An 18,355-nucleotide genomic window follows, 5' to 3' on the forward strand; every position below is an offset into this window, starting at 1 on the left:
CCAGTGAGCTAGGAGACTGCCCAGTTAAGACATGGCTTTAACCACAGAGCCTGGGTTGACGGTTGACTTAACCCTGTGTGGGCGGGCACGGGCCAGTGCAAGCAGACAATCTTTGTCTGTTGATGGAGTAGGATGGAAGTGGGTGGGTGTGTGTGTGTGCGTGCGTGTGTGTGTGTGTGTGTGTTTGTGTGTGTGTGCGTGTGCTTGTGCGTGTGCGTGTGTGTGTGTGTGTGTGTGTGTGTGTGTGTATGTGTGTGTGTTGTGTGTATTGAATGCATTTGAATTTGTGAGGGTGATTCTTTATACCAGTAAGTTAGATGCTTCATACCAGTATATCAGATTATTCATAGGCTTACTGTATTTGTGCATTTGTTTGTGACAGATAAGGTTGACCATGATATCTTGTCTCACCATTCTCTTTATCTTGCATGGTGAGTCACTTTTTTTTTGATTTCCATTTTGTTCATCAGTGTAAGTCTTCACTAAAGCAGGACATTCAAATGTTGTTTCAGTTAATAATCAGGTGGTGAGGAGCAAGGTAGTCCAGAATAAGTAGTGATCATGTACTGTACAATGAATAGGAAGGGTGAAGTAAGAGAAATAACTCATTGGGTGAGTTGACTAACCAGAACTTGAGAAGAATTAGAAAATTCATGGATAAAATGTTGGTGTTAAGATAAGTTTTAAGAGTTGAGAGAGCACTGAATGTATTGAAAGCAATATGTGATCCTTGCCTCCCCATTATTTCAAGTTGGAGCACAAGCCCAATCCTGTAAGTACAGGTTAACGCCTTTAATCTGATGTTTTGATTGAAAAAAAAAACTATCAAGTAAGGTACATGGTTGTTTAAAGACATTTGTTGTTGTATTGGTTATTGGTTGTTGCATTGATTAGAACTGTTGCCCTGACAGTGGTCCACATACAGGCAACCAGGTGTGGCCTCCTCTACCCAGGCACAGGTAATGTATGTTCATCCTAGTACGTTTCACAGATACACTACCAATCCCCTGGTTGCCTGAGTTGCTATTGCTGTCATTTCATTACTTATTTTTCATAGCAGTCATAACTGAACTCAGGATGACCAGCAATATTTCCTTTACTCTTGAACAAAAATATTAAGATACATCAGAACATTGTGAGTATACTGTAAAACTCATCCTGACTAAAAAGAGGACGCAAAAGTGCCATATTCGTAAATCAGGCCATGAGTCATTTTGTGTTGTCTGCTAGGTTGGGCATCTGTAAGGGGACTAGAGGACCTGGCTCCCTCCTCTGTGTTGTATGCTGTTCATCCTGCTAGTTTGTGCAGCTCCCAATTCATGGTAAAAATGTTGCATAAGAAAAACAATAAAGAGAAAAAGAAAGACAGAGGCACTTCATTTGTGACAGCATGAGGATATTACATCTGTAATCTTTAGATTTTTGTAAAAAAATGTTTAGTATCACATAGTCCAACATTTAGAGTAATATATGCACAATCTTTTATAACACTATACAGTACACACAACCAGCGTTTTGTTAACCAATCGACAGCAGAGGTGTGGTCCTGCTAAAGGGTTTCAGGGCCAAGGGGTAAGATCGCTCTCTTATTTATTTATGCTTTTATGTCTACCATACCTCTCTTCATTTCTACTCACAGGCTCACTGACCCAACTGTGTTTTTTAAATTCATATAGATATTTGACATACTATTGATCATTTTTGTAAGTGTACGTGGTAACCAGGTAGCAAGTACACAAAAAACAAACATTGTTTGAAATCTCCTGTGGGTTGTACTGTGATTCCGTGATAGTGAAGTGGCAGAGTCACACCTGTATCTGGTTGTTGATGTTGACATAGGTCCACACACTCCGGCCTATTGGCTGTATTACTAACACAGCCAGGTCCTCCTCTGTACTCCCTGTGGTCTGTCTCCCGTCCACATAGACAAAGGTGTTTAGCCCCCTTGTGTTTCTGCAGAACCGTAGCCAAGGAGAGAGCAGGTGCGCTTTTGTCTTTCTCTAGCGATAGTACATAATACACTCCATGGAAGGGTGAGAGAGAGAGATGTAACCATTGCCACCTTCAATGTCTTTACCAATACCAATACACACACTTACACACACTTACCCTTATACCTTCTGGAAGAGGTACCGGAGCATCTAGACCCGGTCCAACAGGCTCCGGAACTAATCTGGACCTAGAGGCCAGTCCATATCTCATAGTGTGAGAAGAGTCCACAGTCCTACAGTCTACAGCACCTTCTGTCTCCCATCTGTTCTCCCTATCTCGTCTTACTTTATCTCATTCACCACTCCTCTCTGCTGAGATTTCACTCCCCTCCTGTACCATTATTTACAACCTCTTTTCCTATATTTTGAGTGTCCCGCTGCTCTTTCTCATTCCCTCCCCTCTCCTCTTATACAGTGTAAACTGTACTTGTGAAAGGCTTGTAGTTGTCTCCAGTTTGCAGGGCCGTCTTTATGTCTAGTTGGCAGTGACACCATACCTGAGACCAGCCTGTTGGGTTTGTTCTGTCTGTGCTGGACCACAACCTGCCTCACCTACCACATTGTGGCCAACAACAGGTCCAGGGACAAATTCAACATATCAGCCAGCTGCTCACTGCCACTGGATCTTGGGGTGTTACTAAGATTAGCATGTGCACAGAAGTATGTGATATTTTGGGGCGTACATTATGCGTGTAGGGTGTATTGTAGAGCAGGTACTGTGGTAATCACAGTCAGAGTCACAGACCAAGACTGCCCTCACCTGGTCAGGTACAGGATTGTAGGTGGGGCTGGAAACAATCCCCTCAAGTTCTATATTGACCCGTGTGCAGGTGAGTGTAGTATAGAAAACTTCAGAGCATGTGAAAAAAAAAAATCAATACATCTAATGGGCCATTGAGGGAAAGTTAAAACTAATGAACCTTACAGGTTAAATCCAACAAGATAATGTCCATACAAAACTGTAGCCAATTCAAATCCCTCCTTTTCAACTCTAGTAGGGATACTAACTGTAAACTGTGAGGGTGTGGACATCTCCAGACAGATCCTAACATACAACATAGTGGGAGGTGAATACACAGCATATACTTCTTGACCAATACCCCTGCTAGCACTATAATAGCCAGCCAGCAAATAGAATTTTAACCCGTGGCAACATTGAATTAATAAAACCTTCACCTTTCTTTTTTGCTCATGCAACACAAACAATAGGTTTGCAATGGAAGGGGTTCAGCTGGTGTCCAGAGCACAGTTTCCTTTGAGACTCCAGGTGTGTTTGACCCCACAGTCTATGAGCATCTGGTGAGAGTGCAGGACCAAGGCTTGCCTGTGCACTCCACCACAGCAACAGTCATTGTGACAGTGGTGCCCTGGTCCACAACTCAGCCAACAACCACCAGCACAAGCCCTGCAGGATAAATATACCTGGACACATTGTTTGCACAGTATGAGCATCTACTGTATGTGTGTATTGTATATATACGGTACATGAGAATGTTATGTGTGAGAGTGTGTTGCCCTCTCTGTCTGTCTTGCTCCTGTCCAATCCCCCTGTCCTTTCCCTTTCTTCTGTGTGTGTGTGTGTGTGTGTGTGTGTGTGTGTGTGTGTGTGTGTGTGTTCGTGCGTGCATGCATGCGTATCTGTATGTGTGTGTGTGTGTGTGTGTGTGTGTGTGTGTGTGTGTGTGTGTGTGTGTGTTTGTCCTAGCCCCAGTCTGTACAGAGTGAGGTGGTGTTGCTGAGGGTGCTGGAGTGGAGACCTCAGCCTTGGTTTGTGGCTCTCCTCACAGTGACTGGAGTCCTGCCTTTGCTGGGTCTGGCCCTGCTGCTCTGGAGGTTGTACCATCTGCACCCTAAGGTCTACACTCAGTTTTAAAATATAGTACATAAAGGCTATGTTTTGATGTCTGTTATTTCTCTTTTTCAGGCTCTTACTCTACAGACAGGCCCCTCTAAAGGATGAACTATCTCTCCTACATAACAGGTTAGCAGAGTTGCTGATTGTATATACTGTAGTGGACAGAATAATGGACTGTCATAATTGTTCTTTTAGCCTGAGATCAGACCCATAGTACAGTATAGGTGCAGTAGCTGTAATGGTGGTGTCACACAATGCCATTTCCAAAACTTCAAATGCCATTAGCTCATCTGTTAGCCCCTCAGTCCCCACTGTTATAACCCCAGGACTGTAATCTGACTCACGCAGTAGTGATGGGAAAGGTGACCTGGTGGAAGCAGTGACTGTGAAGGAGGCAGTCATACCCTCAGAGAAGGACCCAGAGGAGGACAAAGACACAGAGGATTAGACTGGTTAGACTCACAACATCTTCCTGTCTGCCTGCCAGTGATGAAACACAGTCATCATAATTACCAGAATGCAGAGCCCATGGCACAGAATAACAGTGTGTCACCTTGTCATCACCACCATGCTCACCATCTGACTTTAGATTCTGAATGTGATGTTACTATTCTGAGCATCTCACTTGACCGTTGTCAGGCAACTCATGATGTCACATTAGTAGGTGTTGACTGAATGACTAATCTGAGTATGTGTTTTCATTCTTGCCCAGCGATTTGATGGAAGGGCACAGTATGTTTGCAGTTGTTTTCTTGTGTGTATCTCCTATAATTATGGCTAATTACTGAACATAAGTCGTTCAATCTCTAGTGAATCTCTTGAAATGTTCTGTGAAGGCTATACTGTATAGTCACAAAAGCCAATTAACATTTAGCTGTGTGCCCCAATGGACCACCAGAGGCCAGCAGAGAGCAACCATAATGGCCCTACATACTATGTCGACATTAATCACACTCTAATACTGAGCAAAAGGAATGAATGACAAATTAAAGGAGTCTGCAGAGAAACTCCAACTCTAGTTTTCCTCTCCCACCTGTCACTCATAGCCCTGATTTGCTTGTGTGAGATTCCTACAGACTGCATAATCAATACCTAGCGCTTTGATAATTAAACAATCCTTTACCCGTGCTTCACGCTTTCTAAAGGGGTTTGTTTTCCCGGAAATAGAAATCATTGCTGTCTCGACTCTGAGAGGATCAATGGCTCAGTATTGATCACCAGCTTGGTAAATGAAGAATAACCACATTAAGTGCGGTGACAGAATATGGCAAGGGAGTATTTTCTCACCATACAACAGTTTCACTACACAACACAATTCCATCAGTGCTCCCATGTTTATGTCATGTTTTATACTGATTTTATACTGATACCATTCTGAGGAATGGAGATTCCATTGTTTGTATGTGTGTCTGTTTGTACAATTCTGACGGTGATGACGTGCCTCTTTTCTGGGTCTGTCCCTGTCACACACACACACACACACACACACACACACACACACACACACACACACACACACACACACACACACACACACACACACACACACACACACAACTTATATAACTTATATAATAACTTATACTGATAAGTATGTCATATTCTCTAAAGGAATGCTCACCTCATAGTGATGTCATGATCAGTAATGCACTCAGAATGATTTACACTGGGGCACAATGGTAGTTTCTGAGTCAGCACTGCACACAAGAACCTGGGATGCTGTGACGTAGAAAGGTAGAAACCACCTGTGATTTATGATGCCAGGACTCTGATTCCGGGAGAGGTGATTCACTGTCTTATAGGAGACCCCAGAGGAACCCCCCCAACCCAAGGAAAAACCTATGTCATAATTCTCTTACACCTTACATACACTATATCTGGTCTTGTTTAACTCACAACTTTGGTTCCAGGATTTACCTTGTTTAAATGGCAATACTTCTATGATTGCTTGTGCCAGATGGACAATCTATTCCTGTTTCCTGTATTTTATTCCTTTTCTTTGACAACTACTGTAGGTGGGTCTACAACTGTCTCCCGGGGCATTTAGCAACATCTCCCATCACCTCCCTAGTGAGACCCAGACCAGGGGGTAAGGGAACAGAAGGCAGCTGAGCCAGTCATAGCTCTCAAAATGTTACAAAGCTGGATAAAATGGGCTGTGATATGCTTCAACACCAACCAGTACAGACAATTGGCATGGAAGCCATTAAGAAGGACATACTGTATATGTACATAATTAACCGAAATGAGAGCTATAGATTATGAATTTCATTCAGTTTGAACACAGCTGATGCCCCCCTTTAATAAGCGCAGGCCCCTGACATCAGATACTGTACCCACTTTTTGCACTGCCCATTTACTGTACCAGATAGGCTACCCAAACCTGTCAAATGCTTAAAATCAGAAAGGCACCTAGATTTACAATTTGAACACCCTGACACCACCATACCCTATCGCCATACCAGCCCCCCAAATGACACTGAGGAACCTCTCCAAGTCAATCTGTCAAATCAACTGTATTTTACAATCAATTTTGAGTACTATATGATTCCACCGTCGTGGTTTTTCATCCTAAGAAAGATGATTCTCGTCTTGATTCAATTCTAGCCATCCCTACATCACCTCTGCCACTTTAACAGCCATCCTGCACTGCTCCCTAGTGTGTAGGGGGAGAGAGCGCGTGTCCGCTGCCCAATGACGGCGCAGGATGCTGAGAAACTGGTGTGAATGGATGCTGGAAGACGCCGTCTCGGAGCGATGATGGAGAGGAATTAACATTAAAAAGGTAAATTTATATTTCATTCATTTAAGATTAATGAAGCTTGGACATACTTTCTGCGGGTCACTACATTTGGAAATCGTGAAGTGTTCTCGATCTTATGCGGTTAGTGTTCGAATAGACGGCTTGAGGAAATCCATTTGCGCGTAAAAAAAAACAACACTCCCAATTCAGTGGTCGTTGATTTGCATAGTGGATGAATGTATGGGAAATCATAATGTAGCTCAATGAGTGTCATAATACATCTATTTTTTAAATCATATCTGCTACATTTTTGTGATTTAGAAAAAATCATGTGACATAGGTTATTTCTTGGTGTCAAAGAAAGGTGAACCGAATTCATTTATGAAGCGCTATAGCCTAAATATTTGTATAGATAATGCGCTGGAATATTAAGATTTTACAGATATGGTAGCCTTAGCTTAACCTGTATGATACACTGTCATTCACATCACATCAGTAATTTATTCCCTTGAAACACATAACCGCCTACTATCACCGCGCGTCATGCACTGACAAATCTACATACTGTAAAAGTCTGAATGTTCTTGGCTTCACAAATTTGGTTCCCATTGGTAAGATTAAACAGTAAACAGTTTGAAACATGTTTTCTATATAATTGATAAATAGACCTGTTCTCATTTGAAAGCGATTGAACACCTAAAAGCTACATGTGTCCACCTCTTTAACCGCCGGAGGAATTGACATATCATGAATTGACTAATTGAAAGAGGGGAAAGCCACTAGGAAAAGCCCATTTTCACTATCTGATCTTATGAACCAATCACCAGAGAGTGGGAGGGATTTAATTTGCGGGGTTGGCTGTCGATCTTTTAAAAGGGAGTCTATATTCCATAGAAAAGTGAGAGATATACCATATGTCATATGACATGTCATGTATGCAGCTTAGGGTCCGTTTACCAGAAATATTAAGGTGCACACTTACTTAATGAATGACACACTGATAAATAATAATGTCTAAATGTCTAGGTGATGACACATTATTGTGTAGACCTACGCCACCTGTAATGAGATTTAGAGAGAATTAAGGGTTTTGATCCAAGCAATAAAGTGTTTCTAGGGGCTGATTTGCTCAAGCACTTTAATATTTAACAATGCTCCTCAAGCCTGGTTTTGGGGACCTGCAGGGTGTGCAGGCTTTTGTTTCAGCCCAGAACTTACACAACTGATTCAACAAATACTTCATGATGAGTATTGCTGATGAGTCGTGTTGCTGTTGAGCTAGGGCAAAAGCATGCATATTATGTGAGTCCACAGGACCAGGATTGAAGAACACTACCCTAGTTGATGAAAGGAAAATGGCATTCATGGCCTTATAGAAATATGACTTCTGAGCCTAAAGCATCATTCACTGGTACAGAAACACCAGAGGAAAAATCGTTGTTTCAGTATCTCCTTGTCTGTTTCTGCACCACTTCTCTCTGAATCACCAGCAGTCATTTCTTCAGTCGATTGTAGACAGTTCTCTTGCTCCTTGCAATCACAGCTGCAGGCTCATGTCTGTTTCACCATATACTTTGACGTGAGCCGGAAAAAGCATCCTTGATTGGCAGGCTGATTGACCCCTTTTTTCACTCAATAATGGCTTTTCTTTTGGAATTCCCCATGAAAGCTCTAATGCTGTCATGATGTGGGTGGGTGTATGCTGCAGCCTGAAGGCCAATGTGTTAACCTGCAAAGGTTCCACTCACTTGAAGTTAGATAAATGTTTGACAGTGATAATTCAACCCCATGGACTGTGGACACCCTTAAAAGTATTCACTAAAAAACATTTTCATTTTAGTCTAGGATTTGGCTTAATCTGTGTCTGTGAAACTAGCCCTACTGTAAGGGTTATTACTAGGGGACATGTGTGGCAGGAGATTGGTTGGGAATTAGATGACTCTCAAGTGTGTACCTTTGAGAGATCAATTTCCTATTTGACACTGGTATGTAAATTAAGCTTCTATGGGACCACATAATTCCTGAAGTACCAGCGTTATAGCACTTTGCCCCTCATTTGGGATTGGGCATTCACTGACTTCAAAATTGAGCCCTGTACTACAATAGTTGCTCATACGTCAACAGTACATTTTGATGAGTGTGATTTTAGTAGATAGAATGATTAACACCTATTTAGAGACAGTCTCTTTCCACAGCCTGTTATGAGTCTGACATGTGAGACTAAAAAACATACAGTATTACCACAGTTATACTCTCCATGTTATACTATATATCATTGAACTATGCATAATGCTTTTTAAAAAATGTTCAATCCAGACTTCACAAACACATTGGAGCTTGCCAGAAATTGAATAGACAAATGGCAGAGTCTCCTGATACAATATGTATGCGTGTTGTGTAATTTGTTTCAGTTTAATTAGCTGCGTTTTCTCAGAGACTGGCTGCTGGAAAAGCAACTTGTTTGGCAGTGCTGCACCAGCTCCTGATCCCTCCACTGTACAGTAGGCTGATATGTTACATCATTCAAATAGATTTTGTTTGCTCTGCCATTTTGTATTTGTGATATTCTCTCTTATTTCAAACCAGAGGTATCTTGTCGCAGCAATCTGTGTCCTCTCTGTGCTCCTCAGCCAATGTGTTGCTGTAATTTCCCTTGGTGAAGTGTGTACTCACAGGTACTGCTTCAACACATACTGTAGTAGGTGATGCTTTTCCTGAGCCAAAACCATTATTTGACTTCATAAGAAGCCCATTGTCTATTTATAATTGTCCATATCACATTGTCATCTGACTCCCAAAGGGAGTGGTGGCAAAGTGTTTTTGTAAAGCTATAGGCAAAGATAAATCTGGCTGTGTGCAGGCAGAGATGGTTCCGGAAAGGCTTGTGGCCATCTTGTCATCACCCCGGCATGGATGCAGGAGTAGCACAGATGACCAGGCCATCTGCAGTCTCTGTGACGTCTCCTCCATCTGCACCGGAATTCACTAGCATTTTTTTTCTCACCTATTGAAACTTAAGTTACTGTTATGTAAGACAACCCATGTGCTTTATCTCTGTGAGCCCAGACGCAGTAGTCACCATGGCAACGGGGTCTGAGGAGCAAGTATGGCCCGGAAGGAAGAATACACCCCAGAGTTATATCCATAGCACCATCATGCCTTAAAACATGTTTTATGCCTGTGTTTCTCTCAGCTTTGCTTTATTTTCCTCCTGTACTCTGAGCTGTCCACTGATATGAATGATGGACAGGAATGTGGCTGCCATTTTGAAGTCTGCATGGTGTTTAATTACCACAGGCAGTTGTGCTCAGTGTGCTCACACTCCCATTGTGCCAGAGTACTGAGCAACAGCACAATTACCTTTTCCTAACCAGGAGTATTTTCTTTGCCCTTTAAGGATAAGGAGATAATACCATAGCATAAGTTGCATTTCTAAGAGAAGCATAAAAGACACAGTGAGGTATATTTGCAGGCCTTCTACTTCCCCCTGGTGTGTGGAGTGATGAGGCTGATTACAATGCGGCTGACTGCTCCAGAGGAGGAAATGGAATAATGCACTGCTGAACTATGGGGGGTGTAGTCTAGACTTGGGGGTTGATATTAGAATTCCTTCTCTCCAAAATACCCTGTTATACGGTAATACTTTTTAGCGGACTTTCAACATGACTCGAACTTGTACCAAATCTACTGCAAGTAGTTTCTCTCTCTCTGGCCATCCTTACCACCCCAAGAGGAGAGTTATTGACCTTGCCTTGTGATGCTTGTGTGCAAGTTTAATTTGGACAATGAACAAATCAAACAAATCAAACAAACATTGGTGGGTATAATAATGGCAAAATATAGATGGAGACGGCATGGACGGTATTGACAGAAATAAACCGGTATAAGCTTAAATACCATATTCACCTGGGTAATACCTTATACCTGCCCAAACCCTAGTGTAGTCATACATACTGTACAAATATACTGACAAGATAGGCCTTTTACTGTTTATTGACTGAATATATGTGACGGTAATTTTGTGCCTGTATGGTTGTAGTATTAGCACTATGCACAGTATGGAAGGTTGTTTCTCTTTCCTGACTATGTCAGTACTAATGGATATGGGATGACTGCCTGTGACTGGGGAAAGCCAGGTTGATGCTGGGATTCCCAGTGGGTTCACTTAGATTTGGAATCTCTGCAAAAGCCCACAGAGGGCCGGTGACTCATTCATCCCCGAACAGGAAGAGCTGTTCCTTCCAACACCCCAACCCCTGCAGCGGGAGTGTGTGTCTGTCAGTGTGTGAGAGCGTCTTTGTTGATACTGTAACTCAAGAGATTTTTGTATGATTGTTGAGTGTATTGTTTTAGTTAAATAATGTGTTTTATCTGACACATGAAACTAATCTTTGATTAGATTTTCATGATGAACAAGTTTCTCTCTTGTTTTCTCAGATCTGTCGTCAAGGCCTTCTACTTGCATAGACATGCAGTAAGCCACTGATGTGTGACACAGAGCGAGGGTGCATCCCCACCACAGCGCGCCCCTGGTAAGGACCCCCTGGTGGCCACACCTCAAACACACAGGACATGTACGGCAGTGCCAGAGCAGTCGGCCACATAGAGAGCAGCCCCGCACGGTCCCCGCGCCTGCCAAGGTCCCCCAGACTGGGCCACCGGAGGGCCAACAGTGGGGGCGGGAGCGGTGCGGGGGGCAAGACGCTCTCCATGGAGAACATCCAGTCCCTCAATGCTGCCTATGCCACATCTGGCCCCATGTACCTGAGTGACCACGAGGGCGTGGCCTCCACTGCCACCTACCCCAAGGGCACCATGACGCTGGGTCGCGCCAGCAGGGCCATGTATGGAGGCCGCGTCACAGCCATGGGCAGCAGCCCCAATATTGCCTCAGTGGGGCTGCCCCACCATGCTGACCTTCTGTCCTACAGCGATCTGGGCTCCCTCTCCATGCTGCAGCACCACCACCACCACCACCAGGGGGTGCCCTCAGCCCTGCTGCGGCAGGCAGTGCGGAGCAGTGGCGGGGAGCTGCTGGAGATGCAGGCCCAGCTAAGGGACACGCAGAGGGAGAATGACCTGCTGCGCAGGGAGCTGGACCTGAAGGATAGCAAGCTGGGCTCCTCCACCAACAGCATCAAGAGCTTCTGGAGCCCCGAGCTGAAGAAGGAGCGAGTGATGAGGAAGGAGGAAGCGGCGCGCACCTCCGTCCTGAAGGAGCAGATGAGGGTGACTCATGAGGAGAACCAGGTTAGACTACGCCTCCACCCATTCCTACACTCACTCTTGGTGTTTGCACTCAGTGGTATTTACTTGGGAGTACAGCTTATGTTCACTTTACAGCATACACCTCTCCTGTCTCCATGTCTCCTCTCTCTCTTCCTCTTCTTGTCACTCTCACTTGTCTCCCTCTCTCTTGTTACCTCTAACTCTTCTTTTTTTCTCCTAAGGTACACTCCACCTTTCTTATTCCCATAGCTCCAAGAATTAATTCACTGTGCCATGTTTCTTTAATATATTTGGAAACCTTTCTGGAAAGAGGTGTTGGCAGTCGTAAATGTTTCATCACCCACTCATACTTGGCCTCCTTTCTAGTTTTCCTCAGAATGAATGTGAGGGAGGGGGTGGATACAGTATAATACATAATGAAGCATCTGAAATATACATGTGACTTCTCAGTTCATCTGCAGTATCTGGTTAATTGGGCATTTAGTACCACATGGCAATGTTATGTGTTCAGTTCTATACTGTATAATGTATTAAATATGTCACTTTCTAAAAGCATGTTCATTTTGATGGCAGTGTTTCTTGTCAGTGTTATCATGTCCTACAGAAAGAGTAAACAAATATAGACAGGGGTGCTTCAACAGGTGATTCTATATGAAGGTTATATTTGGTACAGTATACAGTATTTCAACAGGTGATTTGTGAGCTACAGTATGTACGTATGGTTTTTAGGTGTTGTTTATGGACAAGTGATTTGCATGGTGTCAAGGTCTGTCCTCTGGGTCTCATGTGAGGGGGGTGGAGTCGTGGCCCAGTTAAATCACTCACAGTCTAGGGGAGGTACAAGGCCTGGAGAGGAATGTCAAGGACAAAGCACTGTCTGAGAATCTCTCCTTGTCTGCCCTTCTCTCTCTCTCTCTCTCTCTCTCTCTCTCTCTCTCTCTCTCTCTCTCTCTCTCTCTTACTCAATCTGTTGTTTATTTTCTTTCCCTGTCTACCACCTCTCTCTTTCCCTTTAATACTGTATGTCAATCTCTCCTTCTCTCTCTAGCTTCCAGTCTGTCACCCTACCACTCTATTTAACCCCCTCCCCTCTCTTTCTCTTCTCCTGGTCGCCTGCAGGGCACCATATGGGATTTCTCTGACATACATTATCATGTGAAGGTTGATTAGATAGAAATAGATAGATCCATGTACCTAATTAGACTTGCAAAACTCGATAATTACAGAATTGTGAACATACAGGACTCTGGAGACAGTGCATTGACTATGGGGTTGGTGACCTTGTCAGTATGGGATAAGATGTAGAGGATGGGTAAGCCAGGCACAACTATATGATGTACCGTAAAGGGCTTAGTGTAGAATAAGGCAGGCCCACCTGGTCGTTTCAGTGTCTCTGTCTCCGTCTGGCTGAGACTGAGTGATCTTCTCTGGCGCTGTCTCAGTGGCAGGCAGGTCACTCATTACTCACAGCAATGGACATGGCCTCTCTGCCTCTCAAGGTTACAGGAGGATACTGCCACTCTGGCTCCCAGCTAACTAGCACCTGTGTGTGTGTGTGTGTGTGTGTGTGTGTGTGTGTGTGTGTGTGTGTGTGTGTGTGTGTGTGTGTGTGTGTGTGTGTGTGTGTGTGTGTGTGTGTGTGTGTGTGTGTGTGTGTGTGTGTGTGTGTGTATGATTTGTTTTTGCATACTGTGCATTTGTGAACGTTTATGTCAGTGTCATGTGTATTATGTGTATGTCTTTGCGTGTAACAATAACCTCAGTTCACTGGAGCTAAAAGAGTCTGCACTGGACTGGCTGGTCTCTGTCTGGAGCTGTGCCATGCTGCCAGTGGGAAAGATGCCCAGAATCCTGCCCTGCTGGTGTCAGGATCCTCTCTCTGGGGATCTCCAGAGGGGCACTTGAGGGACCTTCACATCTTCCATATGCTTGACCTGTTTTTGATCTACAAAACATATCCAGCAACACTCTTAGAAGGAATTAGAGGGTGTTTCTGAAAAAAAAAACTGTGTTTGTGGATATAAGAGGTAGCTGCTGTCTTTGTGAGAATTCCCCAATGCATCCAGTGATCACTCAGGATGAGGATGGAGGCCCAGTGGGCCACTGCAGCACCGACAGCTTGCACATGCAGAGCCTCGGGCAGAGCAGAAGTTATTCCTAGTTTCTGTGTCAGTTTGTATTAGGGTGACCTCTGCTCAGAGACTTGAGACGGTTACACAACAAATACTGTACAGGTCTTTTCCTCTGACCTACATACTATCTGAAGACCATGCAGAGAGGGAAATACCTGCTGTCCCTTTCCCTTTCACAGATAATGTAATCTGTAGGTGGCGTATACAGTATGTGTCCAATATTCAAGTGTGTGTGTGTGTGTGTGTGTGTGTGTGTGTGTGTGTGTGTGTGTGTGTGTGTGTGTGTGTGTGTGTGTGTCTGATAACTTTGTGTTAGCTGAATGTGTACAGTGGAGTGTGTGTCTTGTGTGTTTTATGTACAAAGACAGGACTCTGCCTTAATCCTCTGGCTTGTCCATCACAGTCAGGTCTTGCTTTGATGCTGTGAGTGATATCTATTTCCTTTGAGGCAGAGTTGCATGATGAATGATGCCAGTTAATATAAATCAGCTGTGTCTTGCCACTCACTTCTCACTGTAATTGCTCATTTGTATCCTGATTCCGGGGGTGTCATTGGGGTCTCGTTAAGGTGTTGTTATGCAGTCAGATGGTTCTAAGGGGAAGGTTTCCTCACCCAATGGGCTTGTTGAGGGGCTGACTGAAGAGCAAATTGCCTCATTAATTATGGAGTCATTTCGCTCAGTCCATCCAGTTGCCCTCCACAATTGCCTCAGGTGCCTCAACCCTCTATTAGACTCAGCAAATACCATACATTATTTATATACTGAAAACAAGAGCTTTCAATGTTCCTTCTTACATCATTGCTGTAGGGGAAACAACACAAACCGCTGAGAATGTAGTATAACATCTGTGTCTTGGAACTGCTAGTTTCTACCTACAGTATACCTTGAATGGCACTCGTAATCATCTGAACATATGTTTATGGTTTTAGCTGAAGGCACTAGTATATTGCTTGGCCACTCTGACCAGCTGATATGATCTATTTTGGGCATTCCTATCTCATATAGCATTGGTTCCCGACTGGTTTAGCTCAGACTCATGCAGTTGAGCACACTGAAGGTTGTTGTGGTGGTTAGGCTGGACTGGAGCTGCTGGAGGCTCCGTGAGGCTTGAGCGTGCCATATCTGACTGAATCAGGAGCACTGCTGCTCAGCCAGCCAGTCAGAGCTCATCAACAATCCCCCAAAATGGAGGCAGTTTCATATACACATATCACTGCTCTGTTTAGGCACGGTCACAGAGCACACGCTATTTCAAAGATGGGAGATGATTTTCCGCTTAAGCCAATTGTCTGATCTGTGATCTGTTGGCTGGTCTCAACTTGCCATACGGAGTCACACGGAGTCATGGTACTCTTTGTCTCTCAGGGGGGGGTTCAACGCATTATAATAGCCACTTCTCTTGGCCAGCCTTGAGCCAGCCTTTACACCCAGGCTGTGGGAGTGTGTGTGTGTGTGTGTGTGTGTGTGTGTGTGTGTGCGTGTGTGCGCACGCGCGCGCGTGCGTGCGTGTCTTTGATTAGAACCCACTAATCTGGGTGTGCAGTAGTGCTGATTACTAATGTGTTCAGAGGGGTTTACTCATCTCCAGTGTGAATGTGTGGGAACTGTGTATGTGTGGGAACAGTGGGGTCACGACTAAACAGTTGAGTTTACACATCATCATGTATGTATGTGATGTAGCAGGCAGTATACATGCATTGCAGGGTCCTTTTCTTTGAATACTGTATGTATAGTGGTGATTTTAGTCTTATTTGTGGAGCACACTTACATGTTATTGAGGTGTTGTGATTATATATTACAGTAAGTAGGTACATGTGTATACAGGAGGATCTAGTGTGCCGTCAGACCAATCATTCCCCTCCATGACAGCTAACCAGTGCAGTGAAGATGACTTCTTAACCATAACCAGAGAGGAGGAGAAGAAAGGGAGGATACAATGAGGGGAGGAAAGGAAATACATAGCAAGGGCATTAGAAAGTACATAAGGATGATGTTTTGAGGGTAGGTGAGGGACGAAGAGGACAGGAGGGGTGATTAGTTCAGTAACATCTTGTTCGCCATCACAGACACGGCTGTTGTTTGGGTCAAACGAGAGGAAAATGGAGGAGGAGAAGAGACCAGAGAAAAAAAGGGGGATTCAGGGTGATACATGAGAAGAGAGGAAATAGGAGGAGAGGAGAGGAACTGAGTGGATTAGTCAATGAAGGCTGGTGCCCCATCAGGAGCAGGACGGTGTGAAACACACGCGTGGAGACATTAACTGCTGTAGCCAGTGAGCAGGTTTGGGAGGTTTATTGATCCTGCTGTTTCTCCGCTTAGTGCTCCCAGCTAACGAGGCGGAGTGGATCTGTCAGCTCAGGATCAGAAGGCTCCTCAGGGTCTGACGCTCCCGGTGACTCCCATCTCCTACGGAAAGATCAGCCAGCCGTTTTAATTCAGTCGCTTGTGTGTTGTGTTAGCCAGCAAAGCCACTTATGACAGAGCTGAGACAGGGAAATGTCTACTGTAGCATTTCAGTTTTCTCTGGTGAGATAGATGGTGGACTGTAAGTAAGCAGATATTGGTAGATAAGCATTAATACATACGTACTGTACATAGTAATATTGATGCAGATATCTGTATCTTTGCTTTATTCATCTGATCCTCCAAGGCCTCCACAGGTAGAACACAGCGCCTCATCATGGAGAAGCAGTGGCATTAGCCTGCTTCATCACATCAGTAGCTCTGACGTAAATGAGGTGTGAGCGCAGTGTGCCGTATCATAGGTGTTAGTAAATGTGTGAGTGAAAGATTTTACACTCAGAGGGAGACAATGAAATAGACAGTGTAGATTGTGTTTGTGTACAGTGTGTGTGTGTGTGTGTGTGTGTGTGTGTGTGTGTGTGTGTGTGTGTTTGTGTGTGTGTGTGAGTGTGTGTGTTTGTGTGTGTGTGTGTGTGTGTGTGTGTTTGTGTGTTTGTGTGTGTGTGTGTGTGTGTGTGTGTGTGTGTTTGTGTGTGTATGTGTGTGTGTGTGTGTGTGTGTGTGTGTGTGTGTGTTTGTGTGTGTGTGTGTGTGTGTGTGTGTGTGAGTGTGTGAGAGTGTGTGTGTGTGGGAGTGTGTGGGAGTGTGTGTGCATGCGTGCCTGCGCGTGTGCTCTGATTATAGTGCCCCTGCCGCTGCATTGTTATTTTGTAACCTCTCGTTGTGCCTGCTGTCTGTGTGTGACTGACGGGCAGGGCTACTCTCTATGAAGGTGAAATCTGTCACTGACATATGCAGCCTCTCTGTCAGCTAACAGAGAAATGGAGAATAGATTGTGGCTGTGTCACATTGCATCTATCATCAGGTATAGATCTAGGCCATCGAGGAGGCCATTAACCTAGTGTGATCATATTCGGGAGTCCTGCCCCAAAATATCCTTCAGCCTTATAGTCCTTCCCCACACCTCACTGTGTGTGTCTCTTCCCCACCCCACTGCCATTCCCCATTCGTTGGCCATGCCTGGATGAACATTCATGGCGTGCTTGGCTGGGATTGTTGTGTGCCCATCATGACAGACTGTCAGTGGAGATGAGGACTGCAGTGAGCAGTGTGCTCTGACTCAGCGCTTTAGCTCCTGTCCATGTGTCACATATGAACAGAAAGAGAGAATACACACCCCACCCCCACACATACTCTCAGGAGGCCACAGCTGCTCACGCCTCTGCTCCCTGGCACACGTGTGTGTGTGTGTGTGTGTGTGTGTGTGTGTGTGTGTGTGTGTGTGTGTGTGTGTGTGTGTGTGTGTGTGTGTGTGTGTGTGTGTGTGTGTTGGGTGTTTGCCTACCCCCTCAGCACATGTGCGTGTCACTCATGCCCACAGGTTGAGGGGGTTGAGGTTGGGGATGGTGTTCACTAGCTATGCATTGACATTTACACCCCAACCAGAGCCCATTCTCTGTTTGTTTTATACTCTTCTCAGGATGCATTTAATGATGTAAAGACAGTTAATGAATGCCTTTTTAGACATACAGTTTGATTGCTGGCATCAAGCGACTATAACACTGTCCCATACAGGCGCTAGCTAGCGGGAGGGGGTCCAGTAGGCATTACTCAGCATCTTCTTTATCTCTGGGGGTGAAGAAGGAGTCAGTTAAGCCCTCAGAAGCTCACTTATAGGATGTGCTGTGAAAAGAGAAGCCATCTCTGGAGACTGAGCCCCCATGCACAGCCTGTCCCAGGATCTGCTGAGTCATATCTAACATGGCCCTTGTGGGCCCTCAGAGAGAGCGAGCCTGGTCTGGTCTGGGTCCACTAGGGATGGAGGGAGGGGGGAGTGGCAAGAAGGGTGGAGGAGACAATGCTCGTTTTAACCCTGTGTGTAATTATGCAAATTGAATTATTGGACCACTTCCTCCAATTTATTTCAAAGAGGACAGAAT

At 44.6% G+C, this 18,355-nt stretch overlaps 1 protein-coding gene across 1 annotated transcript in view; it reads left to right on the forward strand.

Annotated features, from left to right (window-relative positions):
* Positions 1–11,161: 11,161 nt before the first annotated feature.
* The window catches only part of erc2 (ELKS/RAB6-interacting/CAST family member 2), a gene marked incomplete at both ends in the record, with an annotated part of 27,774 nt that continues 20,580 nt past the window's right edge, over positions 11,162–18,355 (forward strand). Inside the window, one exon of the mRNA XM_083669260.1 lies at positions 11,162–11,839. Within this exon, the coding sequence (XP_083525386.1) occupies positions 11,162–11,839 (678 nt within the window). The remainder of the gene's footprint in view (positions 11,840–18,355) is intronic.

The sequence above is a fragment of the Argentina silus genome, assembly GCF_951799395.1.
Source record: "Argentina silus genome assembly, chromosome: 4".
NCBI classification, from domain to species: domain Eukaryota; kingdom Metazoa; phylum Chordata; class Actinopteri; order Argentiniformes; family Argentinidae; genus Argentina; species Argentina silus.